Source organism: Corvus brachyrhynchos, unplaced genomic scaffold, assembly GCF_000691975.1.
Source record: "Corvus brachyrhynchos isolate BGI_N302 unplaced genomic scaffold, ASM69197v1 scaffold14, whole genome shotgun sequence".
In the NCBI taxonomy this organism is placed as follows: Eukaryota; Metazoa; Chordata; class Aves; order Passeriformes; family Corvidae; genus Corvus; species Corvus brachyrhynchos.
In genome coordinates, this window is record NW_008239110.1 from 20868717 (window position 1) to 20892033 (window position 23317).

At 35.6% G+C, this 23317-nt stretch overlaps 1 protein-coding gene across 1 annotated transcript in view; it reads right to left on the reverse strand.

Moving 5' to 3' along the window:
- The window catches only part of SYNE1 (spectrin repeat containing nuclear envelope protein 1), a 246498-nt gene that overhangs the window by 188264 nt on the left and 34917 nt on the right, over positions 1-23317 (reverse strand). The window contains exons 13-28 of the mRNA XM_017739429.1: positions 23180-23292; positions 22477-22645; positions 18933-19029; positions 17225-17427; positions 13440-13604; positions 11831-11983; positions 11244-11387; positions 10752-10925; positions 9580-9738; positions 7442-7606; positions 6724-6858; positions 5771-5929; positions 5320-5528; positions 4935-5043; positions 3522-3686; positions 1415-1582 (exon numbers count right to left, since the gene is read on the reverse strand). Of these exons, the coding sequence (XP_017594918.1) occupies positions 1415-1582; positions 3522-3686; positions 4935-5043; positions 5320-5528; positions 5771-5929; positions 6724-6858; positions 7442-7606; positions 9580-9738; positions 10752-10925; positions 11244-11387; positions 11831-11983; positions 13440-13604; positions 17225-17427; positions 18933-19029; positions 22477-22645; positions 23180-23292 (2487 nt within the window). The remainder of the gene's footprint in view (positions 1-1414; positions 1583-3521; positions 3687-4934; positions 5044-5319; positions 5529-5770; positions 5930-6723; positions 6859-7441; positions 7607-9579; positions 9739-10751; positions 10926-11243; positions 11388-11830; positions 11984-13439; positions 13605-17224; positions 17428-18932; positions 19030-22476; positions 22646-23179; positions 23293-23317) is intronic.

The following is a 23317-nucleotide window of genomic DNA, read 5'->3' on the forward strand; positions in this document are numbered from 1 at the left end:
TTCTGGTTTTGCAGGGGCATGCAGTGAGAGTAAGAGGCAAAGGGATAAACGGGCAAGTATCCTTGAGACTCTCACATACTCATCAAGTATATGCCCTGGCTTCCAAAATGTCAAATGCCACCCTTTTGTGGCATATGCATGTGAGAAAAAGAGTAGAAATGTGGCCATTTATCCAAAGCATATTTGAGAAAGCAGAAGCTGCAGCAGTTGAGCGACCACAGCAGGAGTCACGGGTTCATGTATTCCTCATTACTGCATCCAGATCTGCTCTGCACTCTTGAGGCACAGGTTGGAGCCTCAGATTGAACAAAGCAATACATCAGCCTTATAGAGAGCAGTAGGGGATTGGCTAAGTTGTGTTACTCTGTCCTGGACATGTTTTGATCTGTAGCACTATCAGAAATTCCTAAGAATACATCTTTCTAACGTGCCTGACCCATGCCAGCCTTGCTAGGTAAACTCACAGCTAGCTCAATTCTGCTCTAGGTACCTTCAGGTCTGTGTCAAAGTGTGTTTCCACCTTGACAGACTCCACACCCAAGAAAAAGAACTCAAGGAGAAGTTAACTATTTCTACTACCTCTCCTAAAATGGATAAGGAATGTAGACTATTTAAAGAATGAATACGAACCTTAACACATACCCAAAGAGTTTAGATAAGACACAGGTAAGACTTGGTAGTGGCTTGGTCAGACAGTAAGCTGTCTGACTCCACAGAAATAAATGTTAAACACTTAAATAATGCTCAAACATTGGCAGCAAATGACTCCTATTCTCATTAGCTTTGAGCAGCTCACGAAGTTAAATTCCCATATTTGGCCTTAAAAGCTGTGATTCTTGCTGTATGCAAGCCATACCATTGATTATTACTGTAGCCTGTAGATGTTTTGATCCATTATCAGTGCATAAAAAACCTCCTGTTCCACTCCCACAGAATGGAGGCCCATCTGTCACAAAAAACAGCTATCCAGAGGAGATAAGGCTAGAGGAACACCTTCCCTCCAACATTTAGAGTCAGGGCCACATCAAACTGGTAAAATAAAGAAATTTCCAAAGCCAGAATTGTGCCAAATTTACCATGATTGAATCTGAAACTCAAGCTATAAAAAGATAGAAAGATAGAGTCTACATATTTGCAGAATACACTTACCCAAAATTAAAAGTAAATGAAGCTTGTTTTTCAGGTGTTTTGTGCTCCAAAACCCCATATGAAATAAAAGTTGACATTTAACATTTAAAAAATACTGAAAACATTTTTCATTAAAAGAAATCAATATTAGGCCATATAGGACTACTTCTGTTGTAATTCTTCCAAGTTTAAATATAAAGATTTATGTTACTGGACATAACAAAATTTTGTAATTACATTAATTCTTTTGAAAAAAATTGGATATGGACATGAGTAATTGCCCTACCTGATGATGAAGCAGTAATTGCTGAGCTTGTAATAAACTTTCTGTATCCAGGATCTTTTCAGCTTCTGCTTGGACTTCTTTAGAATTGTTAATTAACTCTTCAATTGCACTTTTAACTTCTTCTTTGTACTGGACACAGTCTCCAACAGCACCTAAGGTATTTTCAATCTAAAATTACAGATAACTTTAAGTATTTCACGTTGAAAGACACATCTATATTTTAAGGGTACATTTATGTTTGGAATACTTTTTCAAAAATACAGTATCTTTTTAAAATTCAAACAATTTTTATCTCCAGCATTTTTGACACCTTTAAATTTACATTGAAAAAGTGTCTTTAGACTTAAAATGTGACTGAGGAGACCTTTGTCTTGTTCAAACATACTCCCTATTACACTGCCATATGAAAAAAAGCCATCTGTGACAGCTACTTATTGGTGATCACTTAGAAAACACGCACTCTCCTTATCTTTGCAGGCTGACCCAGATTCCAAAACACCTGCATTACTCAACACACAAAAAAATTTTGCTGCCATTTGGCCTGTCTTGAGCAGTGTATTGGTGAATCACAAATACATTAAAGTGCTCAGTTACCCCGGTTTTATGGACCACAGTGTGTATGTGGTGCAGTATCCAGTCTCAGCGCACAGAATTTTATGAAGAAAGAGGTATCCATTCAACATACCAGAAAGTTCTCCTCCATTTGCATGATTCAGCTGAATACTTGTAGCTGATTTTCAGGCTCTGTTCATCATATAGTTCCTATGTTTTAAGGTTTTAATCATCAACTATTCTAGATCCTTTTCTTTTTCTTTTTCCTGTTCTTTTCCTTCTTTTTTTTTTTTTTTTTACTTAAACCATTCACTTCCTGGTTATATAAATGTTTAGGTTTCACTCTCCAAAACTATTGCTGAACTCTGGCCATACCCAGTATCAGTCTTTGTTTAAACAGACTCATCTACCTGATTAACAAGCTCTATAAATACTATTCAGACTTTTAAGAATCAGTAGTCTTTTAACTATAGTATAGAGTGCCACTTAGATTATGCTTTTAGATTCAAACCAAGTATAGATTTGACCCCTTGTTTTCTTATATTACCATCATTAACTTATTCTCATTAACTTACCCTTAGTTCTGCCTTTCAGAGGAAACAAAAAGCAAAAGTAATTAAGCTCCAAAAAACTGTCCCCCAAAAAACTGAAACAAATATAGTATCTTAAGCTTTTTACAGTCGGTTGGAAATTACATCTCTTGCCCAGACTTTCAGAACACAGTTTTCACACCACAGAAGTTTAGAGATGCTTCAATAAATACACAGAAATTTTATACATTTGAAACCTCTGTAAGGCCTCCACAAGAACTGACATTAACAATGAAATTTGAAGTCTGAACTCTGAGCTCTTTCTCTCTCTTGAAGTCTTTTTTTTTTTTTTTCCTTAAGTGGGTCTATTCCATCTTAGAATGCTCTAAGATGCTCTAAGTTTCACCTGATTTTTCTTTTAACTGAATGAACTGTGAAGCAGTAAGTTCCCTGAGAGCCCACAGAACTCAAGGGTTCAGTGGTTCTGAGAGGTTTTGCTTGTTACAAATTAGAAATTTCCCATAATTTCCACAGTTACAGCATCTCATTTTCATTCAGGCCTCGGAGAACTGCAGCCTTTTCCTGCAAATTCAGGGTGTGATACACATCCTTAATGACTAGAAATGACCTCAAAGTAGTGCTTTATTTCAGCATAGAAGATAAATGAACCAAGATTAAAGTGCAATTCTGTATCCACTAGCTGATGTACATCATGGTTTTGACAATGTTCAGTACGAACTGATTTAAAAAACCTAAAAATATGGACATTTTGATTCCAGAAACATTTATTAAGATACTTTCCAATTCTGCAAAGGGAAAAGATCCACTATAATAATGTCTATATTTTTTGCCTGCTACTCTCAGTGCTTTGCTACTAATGGAGTACAAATTAATTTTTCCTTGCTGAAGACTTGCAGCTTAATTGAAAAAAAACCACAGCAGGGAACTTGTGCATGTGAAGCCATAATTGATGTCATTTCATGTGACACTGGAAATGGAGAGTTCTTGTGTCCCTTGTACTGTACCTCAGCCAGCAAATCTAGAAGTCTCTTAAAGTCACTGGAAAGTTTACAAAACTCATCCTCTGTCTCTTTGGCCTCCAAATCAGGACAAAGTGCAGTCAAAACAGCAACTCTAGATTTCAGCCAGCTGTGATTTTCTCCATGCTTGTGAATATGCTTCCTAATTTCCTACAGAAAAAAATCAAAACATATTTGCTTCGAAGATACAAAATACATCCATAACTGACATTCACGGCATCAGTTCAAAGAATAGCATTGTAAACAGAGTACTTTTATCTTGAAACACTAGAAATGTAGTATTTTTCTATTTGCATACCCTATCAGATTCTATTCCAGTCAATGGCTGGAATTTTGCACTTCTTCCACAGACTTTACTCCACTGCTAATTAAACTGTTCTTTACTTAGTAGTGCAGTACTTTTCCCTCACAAACATTTTTACTTACAGATAGATAGATAGAAGGCAAGTACCACATATATGTTTTCCATATATTGACCATATTTCTTAGTTGCAATTTAAATCTGAATTGCTGACTTTCCCAAATATGTAATTTCATGCAATATAGTTCTGTGTAATTCTTTTTCTATTTAAATAGCTTTTTTCCCCCTCCTCTTTTTACCCAGTAGTTCAACTGTGTCTTTGTGGCAGTGCTGAAGAGATGTTGGCAGCAGTGAAACTATGTGAGTAATCAGACTTTTTGAAGCAGAAGCCCCCATTAAGCTAAAGATCTATCAGTTTTATCAAGGCCATCCTAATAATGTTTCTCCATATAGTTAGACGCATAACCTGCTCATGAATTTCACATAAATACCTACAGTATGTAGGTGCTCCCAGTATGTGAAATTAAAAAAAAAAGCCAGAAAGAAGGGTCAAGTTGGGCACCAAGAGACACAATAAATTATTGCTTAAAACTAATTTAACTAACCAACTCAATCTACAGCTATTCTATCACTCTGGTACCAGTGCCAAAGTGAATGGTAGAATATTTTTTCCTCCCCTGTTATACTACTGTAGAAGAGAACTTTTGGAATAGATTTCCTTAAATTTAAGTAATTAAATATAACATCATTCAAAAACCTGCAATCCAGAAATTTTTGCTTTTCTTTGAGCAGCACTTTTAACTCTGCATGCAATAAGATGATGGGCAAATATTTATTCTATCTGCCCCTCTATTTTAATGTTCTAAACATAGAGGGAAAGGGACCTGTCACTCTCTAAATTATTAAAAGTAAGAACTTCTGCCTCACTTTGCTATAACATGCAACCTTCTCCTGGTAATGTTTTTAAGAATACCAGGAATCAATAGAGCTACTATGGTCTCTGTAGTAAAACAGTTGCACTACTTTGGAGCAGAATTTTATCCAGAGTCCCAGTAGCAATGACCATAGCTTTGTTAGAATATAAGCTAAGGGCTCACCCCCACAGATGCTTTACACTGCTTGTATTTGGCAGTATCATTAACATTTTCCTTTATCTTCTTTAGCTCTCTTTCTGTTGACGAAATCCAGTTTGCCAATTCAGAAAATCTGAAATAAGACATCACAGGATGAAAAAAAAAAAAAAAGAAAAAGATTAGACAAAAATTGCCACCACGAAACAATAACCTCTTAAGTGTAAGCAGAAAATTATAAAATCCACTCAAAGCCCCAGTATACTTTGTGAAATTACTACATAAAGTATAGTTTTCTACTTGAAGCTAAGATCACAGTATCATTTTTTACATGGTACTGATCTATGGCAACACATAGAGGAGTGACCATGCACAAGGCTCTGCAAGACCCAGGTAGGAATTGAGGTGACACCTGCTCTTATAGCCCTTCCAGGTGTCCGAGTGCTCTGTTAGCTTTATGTATGTGCTGTCTATCTGGGATTTCAGATCCTTCAGGATTCGGTGGCTGCTTTCCAATGTACCCCTCACTGGATCAGAGACTGGCAGTTTTTGGCACAGTTCTTCAATTCGTTGTAGCCTTTTCTCACACAGGTGGTAAGATCCCTTATCACCAAAGAACAACTGATGGAAGACAAAGCAGAAAATTCAATAAAATTACAAACTGGAAGAAATTACGAAGCATATCTATATACTTTTCATAAACTACTAAATTAAAATAAAATTTTTCGTTAAAGATCTCAAGAACTGATCTGACATAAGCTGGACACAAAGAGTTTGGTGGCTTAAGAGTTAGTCAGAACTTCTGTTTATTATTGACACTGAAATGTATTTCTGTACATGCCCCCAAGGAATGTAACTCATACCATGTGTTCCTTGATCATTTTTTCATTGCCTTCTCTTGATAACACCTTGTTCTGCCGAGCTAGTTCAGCTTTGCACTCCTCCACTGTCACCAGGAACTTGCTTTTCTGTACTTCAATTTTCAAGTGGATCAAATGATATGGGGCTTCTGTTTGAAGATCCTACACACCCACAGGGGCAATAAAGAAGCACGGAGATAAAACACTACTCACACTACTTCAGTAAATTTGCTACAAATAAATAATTTAAAACCCAATAATATAGAAAATAAAACATATATGTTCAAGAACAGATAAGGGTTTGTCCATATTTGCTTTGTTACCAATGTCTTAGTTTTATCAAAAGGTCCTAAGTTGCGACCAAAATGCCCATGTATAAGGCACATTACAGAGACATCTTCATTCTTGGCAGGCCATAGCAAATATTTCCTGTATAAAATAGTATTCACAACGGGTTCCAGAGGTTTCTGCCTGTCTGCTAGTGAGACCACTCATCCATCACTCCAGCTTTGACCAGCAACATGGTGTAGCAGGCAATAAATTCCACAGCTGGTGAGCAAAGTTAGTTGTTGGAGTCTTTGGCAGAAGACAAAATTTAAGTTGATAGCCTGATGTCTTACAAATGTGGGTGGTTTTTTTGCTTGGGAAAGTAACTAACATTAAGAAATGTTCTTAACACAGGTATCATTATGGCTGTATGTAGTGGGGGAAGATAAGGTTTTATAATTAATTTCTCACATTTCTTGATTTTACTTAACAGGGTTTTTTCAAGAGGCCATTTGTAGGTGTAGCTGCATCTAATATTGTAAAATACCTTTTTTCCCCCTTTTTCCAATTGTATGCAAAGCCAAATAATACAAATTAATTTGTTTTCTTTTAATTTTTTTCAATATATAGGTCATACAGAAACTTTCCAAAACTAAGATTTACAATGTCCAGAGATGTCATTCACTAACCTTCCACTGCCTATGGAGTTTCCTCACAGCTTCCTGCAGGCTGTGTTGCTCTTGTTCTGGGAGGATGTCAGTAAGTTCATCACACGCTTTCAGAAAGGCATTTAGGACTCTCTGATCCAACTGGCTGAAAAATTCCTGAAGTGGAGGCAGAAAGTGAGAAGGTGAGAGAAGAAGCTGGATATTGATATTGGATATTGGTAACCTGCCAGCACAAAGTTCCCTAACACTCTCTAAGTTTCAATGTTACTTCTGTTTCATTGAAGAACTGATGTTTGAGTTAAGGAAATAACTATTTCTAGACAAAGTCTGGCAAATTAATTTATTCTCAGCCAGTACACTGAGATGGTATTTTAACAAGAATGCATTTCAAAGCTACATGCATAAGTTACGATTATAATACAGACACATATATTTATCTAAAAAAAGAGCAGCAGATGTGTGAGATTGTCAAAATATAGTGTTCTAACTCTCTGTGGTTCTACTGAAAACCCCATCCTAATTTCTATGGGTTTTTTTCACTTTCTGATTGCTTACATCCAATCTTACATCAATAAGACAGCTGATCATTTTCCTTTTTGTCTTTCAGTCTTAACATTAGCTTGACCTGATCTGTATCACTTCTACACATGCAAAAAATCCACAGCAGTTTTAGAATTAAGTAGGCTTTTATGTCATGCACTCAAAGATTTCCATGAGGAAGGTCAGGGAATTTACTCACGCTATGTTTCCTGAGAAGTTCTTCAGGATTTCCTTTTTCTTTTAAGCAACAATTGGCAATCTGTATTACCTTCTCCAGTTCTGCTCTAGACTCCTCAAATTTCTTCATCAAACGGCTATTTGCTTCTATGTTTTTTCTCCACTCACCAGCTTTCCTGACCATATTCTGAGTTACAAGCAAAGAAAATGAGCTGGCAATTTCACAGTGAGTTTTATTTGCTCTCTTTTACCATGATCTTACAAAACATGCATTTAATTTGTGTCACTTTTAAATATATGCTTTTCACCATGCTTCTCCCTCTCATGCTCCCATTTTCCCAATTTTTAATACTGAGGCTTGTACTAATGTCATAATTCAAATAAAAATTAGCAGATTAGATGTCTCTGATATTTTCAGAATGCCTCTGCCATTTGATTAGTGAGTTTCTTTCCTAAAGCCTGCTTTCAAATGTAAAGCATTTGGTATGATCAGAAGCTTGCCATTTCATTTTTCTGGCATCAAACTACCTCCCCTAACACAACTCAAAGTAAAGGTGGTTTGACCCATGGATCCAATCAGTTCCATGTTACAGATCTTCTGACCTGGAGGAGGTTTGTATGATTATCACACTAGTATATGTAACCAGGCACAAAGCTGCTTAGAAGACAGCAAATTTTATGGTTTAGCTGCTGAAATCCTCATTTTGCAACCTTAGTCACAGCTCTTCCATTAGTCTGCTTTTTAGTCCGTCCCCGTGCACTGCAATATTCAGTGGTTACAATTTCATGAGCAAGTAAGAAAATTTACCAGGAGAAATGACCAGTTCAGCACTTTAACTGCTGCAAGGTAGTTGCAGCACTGCTCACTGTACATCCCCTTCACCATCCTCATTGATTGCAAACCTCAGCGTAAGGAATTCTAATGAGTTTACCCAGCCAGCTAATCAAATCTGTAGTTCTCAACTTAAACATCTTGATAAATATTTTTAAATTTTTCTGATGAAAACATCTTCATAACAATAGAATTGTATAGAGATGTATTCTTTACACAAAAAACTGCCAGTTTCCAGTATTTTACCTCTAGGTATGTCACACTTTGTATGATTATACTCTATTTTTTAGGTTTATTTTCTAACACATAAAGAGGTAAACCACCATGCAACTTTATAGAAACAGAGTAGTTATTGTAGAACATGGTAAATTCACCAAGCTACAAGTGCATCTGCTTTTGCTACAATAAGCTAAACTTAAAACAATTGTTTTTACATTATAAATCAACCACAATTTATCTTTAGGTACACTCCACAAAATACAATAGAAATTTCAAAATTCACTTCTCAGAGAGAGCTATTTACTGATAGGTGATTTTCTGTAGTTTAGAATTCAGCTTGGATAGCTTTATACTGAACAATAATCGCCTGAAAATAAATGTAATAGAACCCATTATGTGGAAATCAGACTCTAAGACAGTCACAGAATCACTGAACATTGTTTGAACTGACACATAAAGATCACTGAGTTCATCTCTGGCTCTGTACCACGTGTAATGGCTAATTTCATTTTAGAGTGGGGGTAGACTGGGGCCGAACAGCCCCAAAAATAGCAGTAATAACTGATAATTACAACAGGTAATGGGGAATATAATCCAAATGCCACATCTCTGCATTAAACAATGAAACATATTTGCAACCTTCTATATTCACAATCCACTGCATTTTCTGAGGAAACATAAAGCCCAGCAATAGTAGCATGTGCAAAAGTTTCCATCTTCCATGCTTTGTGTGAAAGGGAATGTATGGGAATATAGAAGCAAATAATTAGCCAAGATAATGAAGTCAGGAGAAACCAAAAACAGTGCAGCCCTAACAGTAGGATTTCAGGTTCCTCAATCCAAAGGAGCCTGGGGCATGTGAAAGTTCTCTTAAATACCAGGTTCCTCTGTGGCAGGCTCACCTCTGAATAAGTGCATGGAGAACAAGACTGTCAGTCCCCTGACCACTTATTACCTAATAAAGACAATCTTTAATTAATAACTTGACACCAGAGAGGAGAGTTATCCAGGAGAGTAGCTACAGAGTGATGAAATGTAGCTACAGTAGGATGGATCAGCTGCATATGAACAAATTTTCAGAAACATGCACCAAAGTATGGCATTTTTACCTGAAAAGTAATCTGAACTTGTGTAGCTTTCTTCTGAAATGTTGACTGATGGAAATGCTGTAACACTTCAGTCGAAGCCACACACTGAAGGATACTCTGACTATTTCTCTCAATCAGGGACACATCTTTCTTGCAGTTTTCTTGATAAGCTACCAAATCCTGAAAGAAAAAAACATATATCCACCCTGGCCAGGGACAATGAGGAAGAAAGTTTGGCAAAGTAACAGGAAGATGCTTTTTGACAGTAAGGGCAAAAGGGATGAGGTCAAAGGACCATGGCAAACAGACTGCACAAAGTATTACATGGAGTAACACAGACAATACAACTTTCTCTTTGAACTCAAACTCCAAATAGATCTCTAGCTATTCATGAAACAATACACAGACATATAACCAAGCCCTTTGTCTCTTCAGTAGAGAATGTAGATCAATGCACTGTCCTGTGATTTAACTTTATGGTATTTCTATATTTATTGCATAATCTAAGTAACCAACAGTGACATCAACGAACATAGGAATGACAGCTCTCAGTAGCAGGTTGAGATCTCAACATTCCTTGCCTTTCAATAAATTAATCCTTCATGTCAGCTTTTGGAATTCAGATTTCATTATAAATTGCATTAAGTAATGAGAAATATACGTAAAAAAAAAAAAAAGAGAGAAAAAGAAAACATGCATGAAGTAGTAAAGGCTGAAAAAAGGTTTTAAAAATCCTATTTTCATTTAACTTTCCAAGAGAGTTCTGACTAGCTCTGAATTCCTCCAGAGAGAAGTGTTTATTGGCCATGTAGAAAAGTTAATGTTATATTGCAATTCACTTCAAAGAAACCACTTTTCCAAGCCTCTAATACACTTCCGTAATTGTCCAAGGAAACATCTGCTTAATAAAAAACCCAATATATTTCTAGTACTTCAGTCCAATTTCCACTAGATTTAAAAAAAAAAAAAAATCTTATGTTTACTTCCTGGATTGAAACCAAGGGCACTAGAGAGGAACACAAGTTTCAATCATTTTATATTTACGCCTAGCTGACTTTAGGATAAGGCTACATCTGTTGCCTGAATATGAGGAAATATCTGCTCAGCTTACAGGGTTGCAATCCAAATTCCTAGAGAGATAATTGTAAATACTCAGAGGCAGCAGACCTTTGTAGGATGTTTCTGAAACTTACTTGGGCTTTTTGTTTAAGAACAGTTGTGGGTTGTGCTTCAGGATCCAGGATAGAAATTATTTCATTTACTTTTTCAAGAGATTCATAAAAATGTGTGATTTGCTTCTCCAGTTCTTCCAGTGGAGACAGCAGACGTTGGCATTCATACAGCAGGGCACAGGAATGCTCCTTAACCTTTTGGTCAGGAAAAAGTTATTGAAAAAGTTGTAAAATTCAATAAATAGCAACTTTTTCTGCATGTAGGTTTACATAGTTGCTACCTACTCTTTTTCAAGATAGAGCAGTCCTGATCCTGTATTACTTCTAAAGAAAAGAGTATTAAATTTAAGGATGGTAGTCTTAGCATTTAAAAGAAACAACATCTTCACCCTGAATCAATTGTTACAACTACATATTTGTTCAAATGCATATATGTGAGAATTTGTGTACAGGAGCCTACTATTTATTAGTTCAACAGTCAACAACAAGTAGTAAAAAAAAGTATTCTGCAACCTTGCCCAGCTGCTCCTTGAGCCGTGCCGAAGTTCCCAGCATTTCATTCGCTTCCTCTTGGGAAACTTCTTTTGTAATAAGTTGCACCGTTCTTGTAACTGCTTTGTACTGAGCTTCCATGGCAGGCAATTTCTGCTTGATATTCTGAAACAAGTGTTTCAAAAAATATTTCAGCACTAGTATTTGTGCGTTCATGGGAGATAAAAGACCGATAAACGATATATATTCTAAGTATCAATTATTTTCATCACTGATTTTAGTGAACACTGTATCATCTTTCAAATGCATGAAAACTGAGCCAAAGAGTATCAGTCAACTCACCTGAATGCGATTTGAAACTACAAAGAAAGAAATATCTAGTAAGACAGTGTTTTGGAAATTTGCTCTAAAAATGTCACTAATAGAATACAATGATAAATATTTTAGCTATAGCTGAAATAATACAAAAAAAAAAAATCCACCACTGGTAAAAAAACCCAGTTAATAATGGGAATGTATACTAAAATAATTTTATGCTATCAGAATTAAATAGTTGCAAATTTATTTCTTTTGAAGGAGGAAGAAGGAAACTAAAGGAAGAAACTTACTTCTAAATCTTGTATAAAACTTTTGACATCAAGAAAGGACACTTCTACAGGGACTGAAAATTTCTTATTGCTTCCATCAATAAAAGCTGTCAAATGGGCAACGCCATCCACATACTCCTTCCTCATTTTGTCCAGTTCATCTGCTCGAGCATACTAAAAAAAGGAAAGCAAAAAAAAGCCCCACCCCAAATTAGATATCCAGCAATTAAGTAATGATTTAGGAGAATAAGTATGTTTTCAGTGCAATTTTTTGCTGGAAAAATTATATTCAATGAAATACAATATGATGGAAAATAATCTTCTAAACTCATCATGTGCCTTAGTTTCAGTAGTAATGATGCTAAAATGAACAGCATGCATACAGGAGGTCAGCCTCTTTTACGAACAGGGAATGCCAGACTCATTTGTTTCTACTCTAGAACCAACAGTTCAATTCATTTCTCACTACCTACAATATCAATTTTGACAATTCAGCAAAGAGAGTAGAACAGGAAAAGCCTAGAAAAGCTAAAGGATAAGGGAGATCTTAAAAAAGGAATGCTGGCCAGGGGAAGGGGAAACATATGTCTTACAAAGTAGAAAGAGCTGTATGACAGAAATGTTGAAAAAGCCAGTGAGAAAAAAACCCACACAGCCAGCATATGAAAGAAGCTGCATAAGTAGGGGAAGAGACATTTACATCAGTGAATCGCCCTAAATAGCATCAGCAAGTAAAGCTTGAGAACATTCTTGTCAACAGTCTGGAAAAGTTACAATAAAAGAGAGACAATCATTATTTGCTTTTCCCTTTAACTTGACTGCATAGGAGATAATAATTCCAGTAAAGAAAACAGATTCAGTACCTTCAAATAGGCAACTGCGATTTCAAATCACTGAAAGGGGACAATATCAATAGATGTATATTGACTATACCAAAGATATTTTCTAACGCGTTTATGAGGTGTGAAATACTTCTATGTAATTAAGCTCACATCTTCTCTTTGATTTTCAAAGAGCAAATACAGAAACAATGATTATTTTTGTATCAGTTGAATCTCTTACATGAGGTAAAGGGTAGGTTTATTCGTTTACTATCAGAGCCTGCTTGTAACCAAGATAGAAGTAAAGTCTGACCAAAATGGGGCAAACATTTAGTTAATTAAATTAATTATTGTCCCTGCTTATGGTTGCAGTACAATAACTGGAAGGAGCTTTCATCAAAGAGCAGTAAAAATTATCATTTTCACCATTTTTACTGTTTAGTTTCATAGAGCTTTTACAGTAACAATAGGCACTGAAAATCAGTCATTTTCTTTGCAGAACAGTAGAGGTTATGTATAAATAACATTCACTGTATCAAGACCGGTGACCATAATGAAAAAGTACAGCTTATACTAGTTGAAAATGTCCCCTCACTCCCCCCAAAATAGCTGTATAACCAAAAAGGCAAATAAAGGAAGAGCCTCAATAAAATAAATTACTGTCAGGGAGTAATTTCTAATTTAAATACTCATTAACAGTTAGGCACTTTTGAAAGTTGTCCTATAGTCCTGCTAACAGGGTAATCTGTCTTGCTTGCATGGAAATAACAAAGTAAATATTTAAAAGTAACAGGGGCAAAGTCACTTACCTGCTTAACTTGCATAAACAATTCTCTCCATCTTCCATTTAGCAACAGAAGCTGCTGTTTAAGATCTCTGGAAATGGTCTCATCACATGTTTCAATCAGAAAATTACCAGCATCATTCATGGCTGTGTGCTGTTGGATCCAATGAGGTAAGTGTCTGAAGAAATCCTGAAGAAGAAAATAAAAACACAGCTCCAAAACCTTTTCAATTAGTCTTTATCTTAATCACAAAACTAAAATTTAATCACCCGCTCATGACTTGATAAAAAATTCGTTGCACAATTATCCTCTGAAGCTCCTCACATCGAATATGCTATAATAGAATTTTAATGTCTGTGAATACAACCTGTGGAATAAAAAATTACTGCCAGTTTACTTACAGTTCATTTTACTCCAGTGAGTGGCTTCAGTTAAACTAATGAAACTCCTCCATAAGAGAAAGTTCCATAACTGAAAATGCTGTTAGGGCTCATCTATTTTCTGTCTTATCCTTAAACAGTATGGGCTGATAGTAACCCGGGCCATATACAGACTGTGGAGAGGTCCTTTCCCTGCTGTGAATCACATGCAGCTTTCCAGGGTCTGGCATCCCAGAAGACCTGTGAAGACTGATTCTTTATCACTGCTCCCCTCCTATTTCAGTGCAGGTGAGCACAGAGGGGAAAGAGATGGTCGTCAGTGATTTTGTCCCCCTCACTGAGACGGCCTGATAGACTGCATGCATCTTGTAGGCAGGTACACTCAGATAAATTTGTAGAAAAGAAAAAGAGCGCCTCTTTTCCCCTCTTTTTCTCTCTTCCAGCCAATGGGCAATTGTTCCTAAGGCAGGTATCCCTGGGCTTCATGACTCCAGCTATACCAGTAAACAAAACAGGACTCAATCACTGTCCCATGACTGTCCACACCTTCTCTGACATGGCTTTGGCTTGTCCCTGCTACCCTTCTCCCAAACAATGCACTATTCAATGAATGGCACAGTCTGTTCCAAACAGACTGGATCACGAGAGCACCTTCTTTCAGGGGAGAACGAATAATCAGAAGGATTCAAGCTGATGCTACCTGATGCTCAGGATTTAGGAAGGGGATCCATTTTGTTTATGACTATCTATCTACCCTATAATTCCAAAACTATTCACCTTCCAGTGACAGCCCCATACAATCCTTTCTCAATGGTACATGTGAAAAATTCCTATCCAACCATACTGTGAGTCATCCCAAGTTTCAGAGCTACAGTTCTGAAACTGTATTTGTCAGAACTCATGCACGTGCAAAAAAAGTTCAGATGCAACTGTAAAGAAAAAGTCTAATGGTTATATACTGGTCAAATGTTTTCAAGAGAGGATTGAACAACACACATTGTGTTCAGTTCCTAACGCTGAGATCAGTAGTGTTCAGGTGTTCTGTACTGCGGTATCATGGATAAATTTAATCACCTCAGTAAATTGCATCTGCAGTTTGAATCTTTCTCCACTTGCAGTGGAGCAAACCCCTTGCTTTGTGCAAAGGCTAACCTTTCTGAGCACATCCAAAAGAAATTAAGTCTACTGAATCTGACACTGGTCAGCTTTCCAATGGTCAGGCTCACTAGAGGTCAAGAAGAAAAAAGCACATGGAGTAAACTATTCACATCCTTGTTTCCACACACTTATTCCCACAAACCATTACCTTCCGCAGACCCTGCTGGGGAGTCTCTCCATTTCAGAAGCCAACCTAAGCATGTGTTAAATTTAAACAAGTTTGGAAGGTACTGGGAAGCACACCTCATTCTCAATTAAAACAATGCAGCTCTTTTTAAGGAAGTCACCACAAGAGATCTAGAAGCTCTCTAAAACCTTTTGGATACAGCTGTGTGAGAAGTGTGGGAGGGTGCAGTTAGAATGAAATTAATATGGAAAGTGCTTAAGAGGTAATGGAAGTAAACAAAGAAGCTGTAGAAGGAACAGTTTGAAAAATCCAAGCACATACTAGTATTTTTTTTTTTACAAGATCTTCACTGCTACAGGTTCACAGTAAGGCTTCTGAAAACAGTAGCCAACAAGAAAGCCAACAGGCCACTTTCTTTTCCAAAATGAGCAGTGGTACGTGCTGGTCTGGAAATGATACAGAGATAATGGAAAGAAGAAGAAAGCATGACAGCATGATGAAGGGCTACTATGGTCTTGGCCTAGGATAGAATATAGTGGCTTTAAGTAACACAGGTAAGGTTTGCAAATGAGCAACTCTGTATCATATTACTGGTATCTTTATGGGTTTACAGAAAAAATATTTTGAAATGCTTAAAAATGTTTTATGCCATATTCCAAACAACAGTTATCATTTTTCACCTGATATTCCAGATGTTTTTAGTTCATGGCTGTAAGACTATTAATTTTACAAACCACTATAAGAACTGATATTAGTTTTAATAATCAAATATTAAAACTTCTAAATCAGACCTAAGTCTGGAACTACCTAAGTGAAAACATTGCTATGAAGTGCTAAATTCAAAATTAAAAGTAGAAGTAAATTTTAAAATATGTCTCAGTCTACAGGCAGATTATGCTACTACTCAGTAACCTTTAATAGGTTTGAGGCAATGTTATTTTTAAGAAGAAATTAGCATTTTGGGAAGAATAAAGCTTCACGTCTACGGTTTTCAACACGGTTTTTTGAAATTTTTGAAATTATTTATCAGAATGAAAAGAATTACTTGTTGGATTTATTTTAGAAATCAGAAGCAAGTATATACTGTATGGGTATGTTCAAATTTCTGCTTTGAAAATCTTTAAAGATAAAGTTATACATCTGATTAGAAAAGTAAATGCTTTGATTTTATTCACATATATGGATTTAAGAATATTTAATTTTAATCACTGTCCAGTTACTTACATAAAACATAAACCAGTATCTAAGATCACCCTGATCAGTGGAAGACATCCTTCCAGCCCAGTAATAACTGTTTGAATCTATATTATGCCAGACTTGTTTTTTTCACGTTTATTTAAAAAGTGTATTCCATTATTTTACATCAGTTTAAACTAACAAACCTTAACAAGAACTATACTGTTCTTTCATGTAACATGAAATGCTCATTCCTGACCTGATGTCAGTTTGTCATAACCTACGAGAACCCTACTTTAGTGTTAAGAGCTATATAGCTGCTACATTGGGATCAGGTGCAAATTCAGCACCTATTAAATGCAGGACTCTTCAACTCATTCCAGGTTATTCTTGAAGATTTACCCACTTAAATCTTAGTGCTTAAGTACTCTAACATTACAACAGAAAAAAAATACAGAAGAACTATCTTTGTAACTGCAGGTCCCCAAAATCAATTGTCTAAAAGATTTCTGAAATGCCAAGGAAATGGATCAGTTAACCACCCATCAAAAATAACAACACTATTAATGATACTGCTCTTTGAAGGTAATGAGTACAGAAATCTGTCATCTAGAAAAATCAGTGGAAGTGTCATTATAGGTAGTCCATGATTACTCACTTTGGTGCTAAGAGCTGTATTTGCCTTTGAGTGAATCATGTAACATTCCTCTCTGCAACATTGCTCTCTGAGCAATACTGCAGCCCTCTATTCGTATCAAAGATGCCTCTGGCCATGGTACCACAGATGAGGCTTTCTCCATTGTGTATGTATGTATTTGCCTCTAGATGCTACACAAGTGAACACTGAAACTCCTATGATGAAGGAAGACAGGATGTCGAAGTCTGAGCAAAGGCTAAGCAAATGCAAAAAAGTATCAAATGTTTCACAATTTACAAAATAGCCAGATGCATATGCTACCAGTGCATACCTTTTTAGAATGTTCAGGCTGATTCAGCATTTTTTCAGCATCTTCAAGCCAAGCTTGTAGACCTGCCACAGTGCTGCTGTATCTGTCCCAATTAGCAATTACTTCTTCCAGCATGCTTCTTACACTTCTCACCTCTACTGAGAGGTTCCTCCACTGAGCTGTGGTATCACTCATGAATTTCATCACATTCTCAACTTCTTCCACTGAGATACAGGAAAAACACTGATTATTTTGTTTCATTACTATTTCTGTAAAGATTAACTTTATATCATGCTTATTCACTCTCATCAGAGAATTATATTTTACTGTAACTTCTATTTCAGTAGGCTTTTATATACGAATGTTCAGCTCACAGCCCAATTTTAGCACAAGATCATGACTGAGAAATTAAACGTGTGAATTAAAGACTTAGGAAAGTACATAAAAAATGTAATGCTAAATTAAAATGCATGCTAAATTAAAACAGTCACACTGCATATTGTGTGTGGTGTTCATTTCAAATCTGCAATAAAAGAAATCAAGAGACAGGCTTGCCTAAAAAAAACCAAAAAATGAATTGTATAATATAAAGACACATAATATGTCTGCATTGAAAAGTATGAAATTAAATTCTGATCTTCCTGCCATTGACTTTGAAACCAAACTACTGCTAATTTTTGCCATTTAACTTTTAGTATTTTCCACATGGCAAGAAAGGAACAAATGTGTCCTCATTCCAGAAGAAAACAAACAGAGAAGAAAAAAGGCCAAGCAAATGCTGAGACTTCATAAAATATGCAGAATATAGTTAGCTAATTTGAACTGCTATTCCTGAATTTATATATGTTAGTATCTGTTCTTTAGAAAAGAATTTGTTATTGGACTTTATTAATAGCATTGAATAAATCTGTGACTTTTGTTCTTTGCAAGAATACCTTGCAAAAAATGTTTACTTTTGTAAAATTTGGATGTCACTGTCAATTTAAATTTAACAACAAACAAAGGTATCCATTTTCTCCCCCCTTTACCAGTAGCTGCAACAATCCTCCACAGACATTACTGTGTTACAGATTAAAGCGATCTCATGCCTGTAATTATCTAGGTCAAATATTGCCCTCAAATTCTCACTGAACTCAGCAGTACTCAAAAATGACAGGAGGCAGCTGTTGAATCAGGTACACATTTTTTCTCATGTACATCCATACTACAACTACCATTTGAGTTTCTCTTGCAGGTTTTCAAAGTTAATGAAGAACCTCGAATAAACCAAGGGATAATATTGCAATTAAGATACTTGGACCAACTCCCTATTTACCTTTTTCTTTTAAATTAAGCCAAGCCAAGGAGCATTTCCAGGCACTAGAACACCATTTTCCCTATTCCTAATTTGGTTTCTGTCACAATTTTTTATCCCAAATTAACAACACTGAAATAATCCAAGAGTTAGCATGGATGATGGGTTTTTCCGAGGAGGAAGTCTGAATATGACCACCCTCCTCTGGAGATTCAGAAGCAGCAGGAGGGCAGACTGCTCTGGACCAGGTGCCTACATGCCAGAGAATATGTGAAATTGCTACCAGAGGCTGTAGTCTCTGGTGAACTGCAGCTGCTGGTGAGGAACAGCTTTGCTGCATGGAAGAAACAAATATTAGGAGACCTTTTTAGAGGATACTTATGTCTAAAGAGATTAAAATGCTGTTCCAGTGATTAAAGAAATATAGATATTTACCTGAGCCATTTGCTTTGGCATACATTTCAGCTGCTCGTTTCAAGATCTGGTAAGTAACTTCATACTGCTCAAAGAACTTACTATTTTCAATAACAGACTGAAAAGAAAAAAAATCATAATAGATAAAATAAAGATGGGTATTAGGAATAATTTCTATTAAATTACATCAGGATACTGATGACAACATTTAACTTCATTATTCCTCCATTCATCTTTTCATCATTATCTTTACAAATTAATGGTACAGCAGAGTATATCATTACAAAACCAAATTTATTGACTTTCCACATGGAAAGGTTATTTAATGTTTTCTTACTTGCTATCTTGCTGGAAATCAATAGCATATGATACTTAGAATGTGCAGAAACTGAGTAATTAATTTACAAGTTATTTAATGAAAACTATTTTACACTCAAATCTAAGTGGAATAATTTTAATAAAAGAGTAAATTTCCTTCATATACATCACCACAACAATCAAATCCAATTGTTCCTGTATTAAGCCTTTGCAGAAAAACAGGTTACACTTTAATAGATGAAAAACATTTGCTTTATTCTTCAATTTTTCTTTACCTCCTTTGCAACTGGCAAAAAGTAAGATCATGGAAACACTGCACAAAGAGATGCTGCTTTTCCAAAGTGTGACACAGTGCTGTTCCTTTGTGAGTGATGGTTTAGCTCTGTGATGTGTTAGAGTGCGATTAATAAATTATCTGGAAATATTTTTGTACAAATGTTATGCCTCTTTATCCCTCATGGCAACTGAAGCTGACCTTTTTTTACATGTCTTTCAGAAATGTTATTTCCTTTAAGAGCAATACATAATTATAGCTCTATGTTATGCAAGCATATTATATCTTGGCATTACCACTGTTAAAACAGGGAGAGAAAGGTAGAGTTTGAAATGGTTCTGTAATTTATGCTACATCTCATCCCTCCTCATCTACAAAATTACAAAATAAGGAATCCACACACTGCATATGCTTATACAAGCTTTGCAACACCATAATAGAAAAAAATCATACAAGTGTGATTTTGATAAAACCAAGTTTCAAACGAAGTCAAAGTTTAATGTATTTTGAACAGGAGAATCAGATCTTGTGTGTTCATCAACACATATTATATAACATAAAAAAAACCCTTTAAAAATTATTCTGCCAGCCATTATATATCAAAAACCCTTCTATTTTTAAACCTTTGACAGTTGCTATGTCAAGTTACAACAGTTATCTAGTATGTAATTTAGAATCATGTTTATGACCAAGGAAACCAGAAGTCAAGAACAATCAGATTTTTTCTCTGTTCTCCTGGTAAAACAAAATCTGCCATGTATGAAGACCTACAGGCTTTATCATGAATGACGTGACAGACTGATGACTTTCAGTTTTGCCAAAGCCATACATACATTTTAACCTGAGCCACTTCATACGAAAGAGCAAAAAAGATTTACATAACACTGACCTAAAGAGCTATTTGAAATATTTTCAAAAAGCAAATAAAGATGTTTTACTAATTAATATTGTCTCCTATCTGACAAGACTCCTTGAAGAAAATAAGGAGCTTTCCCAAATCAGTATAGCACATGATGCTAAAAAAGTGCTAACACAGCAGTGCTAAAACACAGTTCCATGGGTTAAAATCCATGTACCTAGTATCTCCATTACAGTGGAGAATTTGGTACAGTATATTATTCAAGTTGATGGTGTACAGTCTGTGCTGAACTTTACTTCCAGTGTATGACAGATGGGTGAAAAGATGATAAGGTTAAGTAAAAACCACCACTTTTATTTTTAAACTACACTACATAAATATTTTCCAGGCATATGTTCTATCCAGATCCTAATTACGCATGTTCCTAGAATGCTGACATTCCCCAGTCTGTTTTGGCAGACAAACAGACTTACATTTTTATCTCCTACTAATATAGTCACTGACTATAAGGTACTGACTACAGCTTTCCTACGTAAGACTCCTAATACACTGGAAGAGTAACACTTGTCTCTCAGTCCTAAAAAACTGGTCCCAGGTAAGCCAAGCAAATATATTCTCTTTCCATCACACCTTGAAGGAGCCAGAAGTCACGGCCATCAATAATGAAAATGAGATCTATTTGTCTTCCTGTCCCAATTTCCTCATTTTGATGTTATGCAGTTTCAAAAATTACGCAAGGAAACATTTTTCTTCCCTAAAGACCACCTCAGCATTAGTGGTCTAAATCACAATGATTGCAAATTAATACACAAATTAACAACTTGATGTTTACTTTAAAGGAAAAAATAAGAAAGTGACCAAAAAAAACCCCAAAATTCAAGCTATTCATTTTTTTATTATTTCCCTTTGTCACCTTTTAGTAGTTTTTTTGACAGTTTTAGAGGGTAAACAAATGGACTACAACTACTAGTATTGCACCTCACTCCAGCAAACTAAGTTAATTCAAGTAATTATTTGAATTTTGCAAAGCTTGTCTAAAAAAGGTTAACTAACTACTGAATTTTTGTGTCCCTAACTGCTGAAGTTTAAACACAGAAATTCCCACTTTGTAGATTGCAAATTTCACCCAAATTTCACAGAGTTTGAATTTTCTTTCCAAAGAATTTGGAACATCAATAATTTCCTCTGCATATTGACCTGGCTCTGAATGGTTCTGTAACTGAGTAAGTTCTTTCCAGACTTAATTTTCCTGTGCAATTTTCTCCATATGGATTAGATAGAAGGGAAAAAATACTTAGACCAGCCATGCTTTTGAATGAATCCTTCATGCTCCAATGTACAAGTGCAGCAGTAGTATCATTCTACCTACACTTGGCCCTGCACGTGTGAATTTAAGAAGATACAGCAGCATAACACTGAAAGAGAATTTATCAATGAACGCTTGTAAGCCAATAGTTTCTGTTTCTTAACGTGGTATATGGCTGATGCAGAGATAGAGCAAACTCCTTCCAGAACAGAAATTAAGCAATGGGTTTAATATAATAATGCTGAGTAGGAAAAGAAAAATCATTCTTTAAAAGAAGATAAGTACTCCCCTATAGGTATAGTCTATTGAACAAGTACACAGAGGTAGAATAACTTCCTTTTTTTAATTCTTTTGGAAGACTTTAAAAAAATACTGTGTGGGAATGCATGCCAAAAACCTCCTCTGTCTTTAACTCTTAAACTGTGTATAGTCACTATAAAGTGCATCTATGCCAGGGTAAAAGAAGATGAAATTAACTTCTTCGGAATAACTATACAAAGTAAGCAAAAATCTAGGATTTGGAACCTCCAGGTGTGCTTGCTAAGTTAATCACCGGACAGCAGTTGGAATGTTATTTCTATTTTCCAAGAAATGGTGCAAAGACAATAATTTTTACTTTTAGCCTTTTGACTAAAGTTCCTCCAAGGGGAAGACAGATTTACCTCTGAAGAGATATTCCATAATAATACAGTCATAAAGTTGATGACTGAAAAATCTGCTGTCTGTTTCTGTTCTTTTATACAATTCTAGTAAACTTAAATATGAATATCTCAAAAATAATTATAAAAAGAAGACAACCCCAACTTACAATATAATTTTGAAGAAGCAGTTCCACAGACTCTCGCCTTCCGTATTTGATAATCCATGATTTTAACTTTGACTCTGCAAAGACTAAGAGTGACAGCAGACGGTACTTCAGTTCCAGAAACTCCATCTTCAACAGATGGAGCTCAGATGAGGAGACAACAAAATTAAACCTATAAAATGAATCACAGAATAGTAAAATACAGCAATATGCATTTTTGCAGGAGAGATTGAAAGCTTTAGTTACAGTTCAGATATTTTTCTAATCTTTCACTTCAATCAGAGTCTACAAACATTTAATTATGTGTGATGATGTTCTGATGACTGCTCTTGAACAACAGATTGATTACATTTCTGTTTATTCACAGAAATAATCGGTTTACTTTTGTTACTAAGTTTTGCAAAGTCATTTTTCTTTTTTTTCACATGCATCCTGGCTGTTATATAACATTTCTTCCAGGGACAAGTAATAACAGGATCAATATAAAAGAAGTATTCCCATTCAAAATCTATAGCCTACTTTGATTCTTAACAATCTTAAAAGCATCAGGTTTTTCAGTATATTTTTATGTATATTCCAGGTTTTTCAATCTATCTGTTTGCTACTGAGAAATTTAAATAGACAGTGATTTCTCCATGAACAGATAAAAAATCAAACAGGCTCCCTTCATGCACAGAAGCTTTTTCATTCACATTGAAAGCCTTACCTGTCTGCCATATCCTCTAACTGGTCATGTGGAACAGGCACGCCATTAACAGACCTGGTCCTGTGGATCTCATGGAATGCCTTTTTGTGACCATCTATGTTTTTCAGCAGATCCTGATTGGATTTTAAGAAAGAGAGA